Raw genomic sequence first — 11,118 nt, forward strand, 5'->3', positions numbered from 1 at the left:
ATCCTGGGGAGAAATAAAGGCAGACAGTCACACTGAAAGTACGCTGATTGAGTCCAGCAGTCTCTGAGGATGAAGAAAGAAAGGGCACCAATTATATGAAGCCAAGCCCCACTCACCTTAATAACCCTGTGGACTATGTCAGGAAATGCCACAGTAAAGAGCTTACTGGGGCTTCCTTGGTGGACCAGGGGTTAAGAATCTGCCTTCCAGTGGGAGAGGGAGAGGGTGGGAAGATTTGGGAGAATGGCATTGAAACATGTAAAATATCATGTATGAAATGAGATGCCAGTCCAGGTTCGATGCATGATACTGGATGCTTGGGGCTAGTGCACTGGGACGACCCAGAGGGATGGTATGGGGAGGGAGGAGGGAGGAGGGTTCAGGATGGAGAACACATGTATACCTGTGGCGGATTCATTTTGATATTTGGCAAAACTAATACAATTATGTAAAGTTTAAAAAAAAAAAAGATAGTTAACCAAAAAAAAAAAAAAAGAATCTGCCTTCCAATGCAGGGGATGTGGGTTTGATCCCTGGTCAGGGAACTAAGATCCCTCATACTGCGGGGTAACTAAAGGCACACACTGCAACTAGGGAGCCGATGGCACAAAGAGGTCTCCTGCCCTGCAGCAAAAGACGGATCACAGCCAAAATAAAGGAGGGGGGCTCACTCAGTGGTGCAGCATGAGATCAAACAAAGAGCAATAGCCTGTAAAACATATGCACCGCAGCATAAGAGTCAGTGACATCTTGGGGGCTGTTAACAGGATATAAATTCCAATATTTTCCCAAGTAAATGTGAGGTGACCTTATCTTTTACACATGCCTTGTGGAGATCCTAATGTTTGACACTACAAATAATTCATTTTTAGGGCTTGGTTCAGATGGTAAAGAATCCACCTGCAATGCAGGAGACCTGCCTTTGACCCCTGGGATGGGAAGATTCTCCTGGAGAAGGGAATGGCTACCACTTCAGTATTCTTGCCTGGAAAAACCCATGCACAGAGGAGCCTGGCAGGCCACAGTCCATGAGGCCACAAAGAGTTGACACAACTGAGCGACTAAGCACACAATTTGTTTTTCAAAGGCCAAACTCATCACAAACTCTTTTCTATCCCTACTCTAAAGAATAAAATAGTGGGTCTGCCTCATTTTTGCTAGAGGAGTGAAGACGTGCTTGTTACCTAGAACTGCCCTTGGGATTCCATGTTGTATTTCAAATGGCCTATCTGAAAATACTGTTTACCTGTATGATAGACGGGATTTTGCACTGCTAGTTCAAAATTTATTTCTTTGGATTTTAGAAACACATTAATTCCCTCTTCTTCAGTAACAAAGGTCATTCGGGTGCCCATAACAATGACTGTAAATACTGGTCCATACTGAAAGAAAACACATAAGTAGAGATCAGATTAGTAAGCATTTCTAATAGACAAGTTACTGGACATGGATTATGCTTAAGACAGAGGTCCTCAAGAACCCCGATACTGAAATTACAGTCAAGATAAAACTATTAAGATTACGTATAATGTATGTGTGCTCAGTCGCATCCAACACTTTGCGACCCCATGGACTATAACCTGCCAGGCTCCTCTGTCCACGGAATTTTCCAGGCAAGAATACTGGAGTGGCTTTCCATTTCCTAGTAATTAGTTATAAATTTTGATTGATGGAGTGAAATTTAATTATATAAATCCTAATTTATTCTGTCATAATATTTAACCTTCCTTTTGATCGTATTTTTATTTGTTTGCACCTTCCATTCTGGCAGTAGGAAATAATACTCAGAAATAATTGTTAGAAATTAGGTTAAACACTGTGATATTCCAACACTGTTTTCAAGATACCTGGAGGGTTATAAGCAACCTATGGCTGAACTTTGTTCAAGAAAAAAAACTGCTGACTGATTTCATTGTCAATCTCTGGCCACTCAACAATGTCTACAGTAGAAAGTTCTGTAGTGTTCACTTTCTCCCTTTCCAAAATGACTCACCTGTTCACCCTGCCCAACCCTCTCCATTATGAGTGTTCCTGTAACTCACTGGGGAAAAATGAGCACTCTCAGCTTCTCACCACCAGGGCAAAGAATTGTACCCATTTGTACTCATTCTCCATGCTTCCCCTCAAGTCAACAGATGGAGGGTCCTGCCCCTGGGAAATGCCCACTCTCCTTCACTTGTGATTTGGAGTTCACAGTCTCTTTGTTCTTCATGGATACCTTCTCTCTCATACACCATCAGTTGCGCCTTTTCTATCAGATCACTCCTGTTGCTGCTGCTGCTGCTGCTTCTAAGTCGCTTCAGTCGTGTCTGACTCTGTGCGACCCCACAGACGGCAGCCCACCAGGCTCCCCCGTCCCTGGGATTCTCTAGGCAAGAACACTGGAGTGGGTTGCCATTTCCTTCTCCAATGCATGAAAGTGAAAAAGTCAAAGTGAAGTCACTCAGTCGTGTCCGACTCTTTGTGACCCCATGTACTGCAGCCTACCAGGCTCCTCCGTCCATGGGATTCTCCAGGCAAGAGTACTGGAGTGGGGTGCCATTGCCTTCTCCCCAGATCACTCCTAGGAGCCTACAAACATCCTCTAGTGCAGAGTTTGGTTTCAGGGAGTCCACAACTTTACTGGGAGAAAAAGATATTATTTTCACTGGCCTCTAATTATAATTTAACATTTTCTTCAATTATGAATGGAGGCAATAAACCACAATCTTCCCCACAACTCTAACCTCAAAAGAGCTTACTGTTCCAATTGTACTTTTTTAGATTTGGTGTCTATTTGGCATCCATTCATCACAGGGTCAATTACATTAGCTACATTTTCTTTTTTCTTTTTCTATTCAAATGACGACTCTTAAATTCTCTTGAATGTTCTCTAGAATACATTTAAATAACCAGAGGTAAAATACAAAGGGTTGATTAAGATGTATTTTTATTTTCTTAGAATACTCAAAATGAACACATTTAAACACAAACCAATCTCATATTTCAAAGAAAAGTACAGGCAGCACAAATGGAGGAGAACAGGTACCATTACATTAAGAATATTTTAATTGTTTTTAAGCCATACAAGTCTTTCAAATTCCACTAACAAAAAAGCATTTTATAGCTTCTATCCAAAATTTACAGAAGTCCCAAATTGATACGATTCTTTTGTCTTCTTGAGCTATGTTTTCTTATTCATGATGTTCAGTTTTGGAGGCCTCACGATGTTGTTGTTGAGTTGCTAAGTCAAGTCCAATTCTTTTGCGATTCCATGATCTGTATGTAGCCTGCCAGGCTCCTCTGTCCATGGGACTCCCCAGGCAAGAATACTGTAGTGGGTAGCCATTTCTTTCTCCAGGGGATCTTCCCGACCCAGGGATCGAACTGGTTTCTCCTGTACTGGCAGGCAGATTCCTTACCACTGAACCACCAGGGAAGCCCAGTGGCCTCACTACTGGGTAGAAATGGCTCTCTCAGAGCTAGCTGATAATTAGAGAGAGCAAAGGATTCAGCCAACCAGGAACATACCTTTCATATGGAAGTCAACCCATCTTGAGTCTATATCACCAACCCCTTCCTGGTCTAACTCTGACACACCCAAGCCAGTATGATCCCTGCCCTAAATCATCCCAGAAAAAGTCACTGGGCATCTGGAGACCAACCCTAGAGCTCAAAGGCCCAAGAAACTCTTCAGAGTCGTCAGTCCTAAACTGTCCAGCCTGCTTTGCCTTGCTTTCCGGAGGAAACTCCAACAAATGCTGTGCATGGGGCTTTTTCTGTTCCATCTTCTGCATCTTGACTGACAGAGTTCTTTCTGCTGTGGCCTTGCCTAGCACACAGTGACCCTTGCCTTGGACCCATGAGTTTTATAACCTTCTTCCTTCAAAGCCTCATTCTCATTTCCTCCTGTGGCCACACTGACTTTCCCGGACCACATTCAACATGTATATTTTTGGAACCACCACCCATACTTTTACATCCCATTATAGTAAATTGATGCTTTCAAATTGTGGTGCTGCAGAAGACTCTTAAGAGTCCCTTGGACAGAAAGGGGGTCAAGCCAGTCAATTCTTAAGGAAATCAACCCTGAATAGTCATTAGAAGGACTGAATCTGAAGCTGAAGCATCAATACTTTGGCCATCTGATACAAAGAGACAACTCTTTGGAAAAGACCCTGATGCTGGGAAAGACTGAGGGCAGGAGGAGAAGGGGGCGACAGAGGATGAGATGGTTGGCTGGCATCACTGACTCAATGGACACGAGTTTGAGCAAACTCTGGGAGGTAGTGAAGGACAGGGAAGCCTGGCATGCTGCAATTCGTGAGGTGGCAAAGTGTCGGACATGAGTTGGTGACTGAACAACAACAGTTATTATGAATATCTCAAAGTACCGTCAGGCTCATAGTACTTCAATATGAGTCATTTCCAGATCTGCATGGCATGTGATCATTCCGGGAACACACTGTTGGATGCTATTAGGCAATTATGGGCCTAATAGCTGATACCCCAAAATAGTGAAGCCTCATATTTTTCCATTAGTGATGCAGACATCTACGTTGCTTCCCAGGTTCCCTACCTTCAGTGGTTTATTACTGAACACTTAGAAGAAGATGAATCATTTTCATTGTTGAAGGTTTGCTCAAGTGAGAATTCTTAAGTTTCCATCAGGAAAGTGGCCTTTGGCAACATGTACAGGCACTCTGGCCACATTATAGGTAATATTGTCCATCTCACTTGATAGTAAGTCCAAGTTCTAGTTTCTCAAGCCTAACTTTTTAGAGTCACCTCGGACCCTTTTCATTCCTTCACACACCACGTTCCATTCACCAGGAAATCCTGCTGCTTCCACCTTTAAGAGAGATCCAGTCACTTCTCCAACTTCCACTGCTATCACCATGGTACAAGCCAGCAGGGTCTCAAGCGTGAATTCTTACCAAAACCTTCAAATCATCTTTTTTCTTTTAGTTTTATGTTTTTATTTTTAACGGAGTGCCCCAAGTGACCGCTTAAAATTTAAATCAGATCACATTACTCCTCTACTCAAAACACAAAGTTTCCCACTTCACTCTAAGTTACAATGTTCTCTTAATCTGTAATAACCTATATGGGAAAAGAATTTGAAGAAGAATGAATATATGAACATGTATAACTGAATAACTCTGCTGTACATCTGAAACTAACACAACATCGACTATACCCTAATGTGTGCGTGAGTACTTAATTGCTTCAGTCTTGTTCGACTCTTTGCAACCCTACAGACCATAGCCCACCAGACTCCTCTGTCCATGGGATTTCCCAGGTAAGAATACTGGAGTAGGTTGCCATGCCCTCCTCCAGGGGCTCTTCCTGACCCAGGGATCAAACCTGTGTCTTAAGTCTCCTGTACTGGGAGGTAGGTTCTTTACCACTAGCGCCACCTGGGAAACCCCAAAATCTAATCTAAAATAAAAATTAAATTAAAAAAATACACTGACATTTTGATCTGATCAGTTACTCCACAGATATACTGGCACACATAGAAATGACATTTGTTGCTACATTATTTATAATAGTGAAATATGGAAAACAAACCATGTCAATCATTAGATGACTATCTAAGTGAACTATGACTCAAGGAATATTCTGCAGCTTTTAAAACAAATGCAGATGCTTTTGTGTCTGTGTAGGATGAAAGAAAAGAGGGGTAGATTACAAAAATCATATTTTTAAAGGCATCAGAGAGTTGGGGAAATAATAAGATCTAAATGGACTAAAACTCCTCCAAGAATAGGAGTGAACTGATTTAGTGACTAGGTCACTATTTCCCTGGTAGCATCTGTGAATTCTGGGTATGGACCAGGTCAGGTCTGAAATAGGCACATTTGAAAAACCTACAGGTAGTAAGAAATTTAATGCTGAAACATTGAACACTTTTTCCCGAATATTAGGAAAAAGACAAGCTTATCTATGTATACCATTTTTATTCAACGATATATTAGAAGTTTCTCTTTATGTTAGAGAAGGGAACGGCTACCCACTCCAGTATTCTGGCCTGGAGAATTCCAGGGACTGTATAGTCCATGGGGTCGCAAAGAGTTGGACACGACTGAGCGACTTTCACTTCACTTCACTTCTCTTTATGTAAGAAAAAGAAATAAAAGACATAAAGATCAGAATACGGGAAATAAACTTATCTGTTTGTAGGATATATTGTGTATGTCTAAAAATCCTAGGAAATCTACCAAATAACTACTGGAATAATAAGTGAATTTGGCAAGATAAGAGAATACAAAACAAAAACAATTATATCTTTTATGTGCCAGAGTGACATCACTGGAAAACAAAAGTGGAAACAATTTATGGACTTCCCTGGGCGTCCAGTGGTTAACACTCTGCACTTCTAAGGCAGGGGGTGCAGGTTTGATCCCTGATCAGGGAACTAAGATCCCCATATGCCTGCTATGCAGTGCAGCCAAGGGGAATAAAAAGTGAAAACAATTTCTGCAATATCCTCAAGGTATCTACAATAGCCTCAAGAATATTAAATAGTTCAGAAAAATAATTAACAATCACAGGCAAGACTCCCATCATTAGAAACTACAGAATATGCCTTAAAAAGTTATATAACAAATGGGAGATACGGCAGTTATAGAAGACAATAGCATTAAAAAGTCAATTTTTCTGTAGACTTAACAAACTTCCAATTATATTTCCATCAGTTTTTATTACTGATATTGCCAAGCCAATTTAAAATTTTATATTAAAATGCAAATAATCTTAAATGCATTTTCATACTGTTCATGGGGTTCTCAAGGCAAGAATACTGAAGTGGGTTACCATTCCTTTCTCCAACAGACCACGTTTTGTTTTTTTTTCTTTTTTTTTTTTAAATTTTATTTTTAAACTTTACAATATTGTATTGGTTTTGCCAAATATTGAAATGAATCCACCACAGGTATACATGTGTTCCCCATCCTGAACCCTCCTCCCTCCTCCCTCCCCATACCATCCCTCTGGGTCGTCCCAGTGTAGCAGCCCCAAGCATCCAGTATCGTGCATCGAACCTGGACTGGCGACTCGTTTCATACATGATATTATACATGTTTCAATGTCATTCTCCCACGTTTTGTAAGAACTGTCCACCATGACCCGTCCATCCTGGGTGGCCCTACATGGCATGCATGGCTCATAGTTTCATTGAGTTAGACAAGGCTGTGATCCAAGTGATCAGTTGGGTTAGTTTTCTGTAATTGTAGTTTCCATTCTGTCTGCCATTTGATGGATAAGGAAAAGAGCCTTTGGAAGCTTTCTGATAGGAGAAACTGGCTGCTGGGGAATCTGGGTCTTGCTCTGGTGGGCGGGGCCATGCTCAGTAAATCTTTAATCCAATTGTCTGTTGATGGGTGGGGCTGTGTTCCCTCCCAATTGTTTGGCCTAAAGCCAAACTATGGTAGGGTTAATGCTGGTAATGGCGACTTCCTTCAAAAGGACTTATGCTAGACTACAGAATTCAGTGTCCCTGACTCCATGGCAGGCCACTGTCAACTCACGCCTCTGCTGGTGACTCCTGGACACATACAGACACTGGTTCAGTCTCTTGTGAGGTCACTGCTCCTTTCTCCTGGGTCCTGGTGTGCACAAGGTTTTGTTCATGCCGTCCAAGAGTATGTTTCCCTAGTCCTATGGAAGTTTGGTAATCAAATCCCTCTGGCCTCCAAAGTCAAATTCCCTGAGGGTTCTCAGTCCCTCTCCAGATCCCCAGATGCTGGAAAACCTGTTGTGGGCCCTAGAACTTTCACAACAGTGTGAGAACTTCTTTGATATAACGGTTCTCCAGTTTGTGGGTCGTCTGCTCAGTGGCTCTATGGTGGGACACACACGCAGAGCCTCCCACGTCTGCTGCAGCCTAAGCCCCTATCCCTGCAGCAGGCCACTGCTGACCCATGCCTCCACAGGAGACACCCAAATACTCAAAGGCAAGTCTGGCTCAGTCTCTTGTGGGGTCCCTGCATCCTGGTGCCCACAAGGTTTTGTTTGAGCCACAGTTAGAACTGGTCATGGAACACCAACCGGTTCCAAATTGGGCAAGGAGTACATCAAGGCTGCATATTGTCACCTTGCTTATTTAACTTATATGCAGAGTACATCATGTGAAATGCCCAACTGGATGAAGCACAAGTTGGAATCAAGATTGCCGGGAGAAATATCAATAACCTCAGATATGCAGATGACACCCCCCTTATGGCAGAAAGTGAAGAGGAACTAAAGAGCCTCTTGATGAAAGTGAAAGAGGAGAGTGAAAAAGCTGGCTTAAAACTCAACCTTCAAAAAACGAAGATCATGGCATCTGGTCCCATCACTTCATGGCAAATAGATGGGGGAACAATGTAAACAGTGACAGACTTTATTTTTCTGGGCTCCAAAATCACTGCAGATGGTGACTGCACCCATGAGATTAAAAGATGCTTGCTCCTTGGAAGAAAAGCTGTGACAAACCTAGACAGCATATCAAAAAGCAGAGACATTACTTTGCCGACAAAGGTCCATCTAGTCAAAGCTATGGTTTTTCCAGTAGTCATGTACAGATGTGAGAGTTGGACCATAAAAAAAGCTGAGCACCCAAGAATTGATGCCTTTGAACTGTGGTGTTGGAGAAGACTCTTGAGAGTCCCTTGGACTGCAAGGAGATCCAACCAGTCCATCCTAAAGGAAATCAGTCCTGAATATTCACTGGAAGGACTGATGCTGAAGCTGAAATTCCAATACTTTGGCCACCTGATGCAAAGAACTGACTCATTGGAAAAGACCCTGATGCTGGGAAAGATTAAAGGCGGGAAGAGAAGGGGACCACAGAGGATGAGACGGTTGGATGGCATCACTGACTCCATGGACATGAGTTTGAGCAAGCTCCGGGAGTTGGTGATGGACAGGGAAGCCTGGCACACTGCAGTCCACGGGGTCGCAAAGAATCGGACACCACTGAGTGACTGAACTGAACTGAACTGAATCTTGAATGCCACATCAATGCCAAAATATTCAAAGAATTTTCACTACTTGTTTTAAAGATTTACTATAACTGTATTAGTTTTTATTTATTTACTGTATTTATTTACTGTATTAGTGTTAACAAAGGAGTGGGCATTTAATCAACGGAATAGGATAGAAAGGCTAGACATAGATCTACACGTATATATCAATTAATCTTTGAAATGCTGCAAAAGGCAATTCAGTGAGGAGAGGCAAGTCCTTCAAGAAATGATACTGAAACAACTGGACATGGAGATGGGAAAAACGTAAAACTCATCCCTTCTGTACACGTTACAAAAAAATTAACTCTAAGTGGCTCTAGGACCTAAATGTAAAATAGAAAGCTATAAACCTTTTAGAAGAAAACAGAATAAACTTTGTGACCTTGCTTGGCCTTCTAAGACAAGCTTCCAGAAACATTCCTAAAGATTTATCAAAATCATATATCTAAGGAAGGCTACAGAAGACCAAGATGTATTTATTTAAAAGACAGTATTTTTCATCTATCAAACTACGGTACTTAGTGTGGGCCAGGATATGAGAGTCAGAACTCTCCTACACTCAAAGGAAAAGAAAAAGGATTCTTACATCATTCTTTAATCCTTACATAATCCCTAGGGGCAACACAATAATATAAACAATTTAATGTCCTTTAGGTAGTCTTACATTTAGGTATTTATTCTGATGAGCTGCCCTAGTGGCTCAGAGGTTTAAGCATCTGCCTGCAATGTGGGAGATCTGGGTTCAATCCCTGGGTCGGGAAGATGCCCTGGAGAAGGAAATGGCAACCCACTCCAGTGTTCTTGCCCGGAGAATCCCAGGGACAGAGGAGCCTGGTAGGCTACAGCTCACGGGTCGCAAAGAGTCCAGCACGACTGAGCTGCTTCACTTTCACTTTCAGATGAAACAATCAAGTAAGTGCAAAAACTACAAACAGTATAAACACACAGGAACATACACACAAGACTATTAATTGAAGTATTGTTTGAAATAAAGGAAAAAGTTAGCAGCAACCTATATACTATTTTTGAAAGATATATTTAAAAGTGATTTTAAAGACAAAAACATGTACAACAATGATTACTAATATCCTTAGTGTGCAGTGAAAATAGACCTCACCATAATCAAATAGCACCAGCTGAAAATACAGTGCCCACTGTATTTGTAAAGACCAAGTTTGCAAGCCACTTTTACAACTGCCTGGTGTTTATCGATTTGGATACTAATTTATTAAGTGTTTTCATAAATCGAAATTAATTATATTACACTTCTGTCTTCCCAATCATTGAATTTAGTTAATATATATACACTTTAGATTTTTCATCTATGATGAAGTAACTAGCACTTTTAATTTCTACTTCCAAAAAGGCACTGACAAGCTGTCTTGTATTTCACAACTCATAAAAACCTATTTCTTTAGAAAAATCTTGCATAAGGCAGTTGTTGTTAGTTAACTTACTCATAAATGGCTAGATCGTTTAACTGTGGGCAGTAGGTAGGTTCCCCACGTTCTAACACTGCATTTGAGATGTAACGAAAGAAAATAAAAAAGAATACATTATCTCTTCCGGAAACCCTATGTGCTCAGGCCACATACCTTGATTCTTGCTTTCTCTATAAATTCTAGAGGGGTTTTTCCAAACTCAAATCCAGCTCCAATCCAAGGAATCCAGCCCCTTATGCACGGGGGTCTACGCAAGTTCTTCCACTGAAGAAATAATAAAACAGCAACACAACCTAAGATTATAATCACTGTTGGGGAAATGAATTCCATGTTTTTGTCTAGCACCTTCCTGAGTCAGAGAAGGGAAAAGTCTTGCTTCTTCGCCCTGGAACAGGGCACTCACTCGACCTCCCAACTTTTCCGCTGTGACTTTTGCAGCTTGGTCGACTTCTTAACTGTAGCCTCTTTTCCCCGCCCCAATTTTTAGGTAACTTTTGCAACATCTCTTCCTACCACGTACACGTCTTTTTCAAGTCCTGACTATCCCGGACAAAATGCGGGGGTTGGTTCCAGCTGGGGCGAGAGCAGAGGGTGGAGGCAGGAGCCCTGCTACCATGGAGACCGGGGGAGTGGTTCAGGGCAGCTGGCTTGAGGCCAATCAGAGAACTCAGCTGAAGGGGCGGAGC

At 41.8% G+C, this 11,118-nt stretch overlaps 1 protein-coding gene across 3 annotated transcripts in view; it reads right to left on the minus strand.

Annotated features, from left to right (window-relative positions):
• The window catches only part of LOC113881982 (24-hydroxycholesterol 7-alpha-hydroxylase), a 118,917-nt gene extending 107,883 nt beyond the window's left edge, over positions 1-11,034 (minus strand). For 2 of the 3 annotated variants that reach the window (XM_027525110.1, XM_027525109.1), the window contains exons 1-2: positions 10,586-11,034; positions 1,247-1,382 (exon numbers count right to left, since the gene is read on the minus strand). In XM_027525110.1, the coding sequence (XP_027380911.1) occupies positions 1,247-1,382; positions 10,586-10,762 (313 nt within the window). In that variant the 5' untranslated portion in view covers positions 10,763-11,034. The remainder of the gene's footprint in view (positions 1-1,246; positions 1,383-10,585) is intronic. The other variant, XM_027525111.1, reaches the window with a different exon arrangement.
• Positions 11,035-11,118: the final 84 nt, after the last annotated feature.

Source organism: Bos indicus x Bos taurus, chromosome 23, assembly GCF_003369695.1.
Source record: "Bos indicus x Bos taurus breed Angus x Brahman F1 hybrid chromosome 23, Bos_hybrid_MaternalHap_v2.0, whole genome shotgun sequence".
Classification (NCBI taxonomy): Eukaryota; Metazoa; Chordata; class Mammalia; order Artiodactyla; family Bovidae; genus Bos; species Bos indicus x Bos taurus.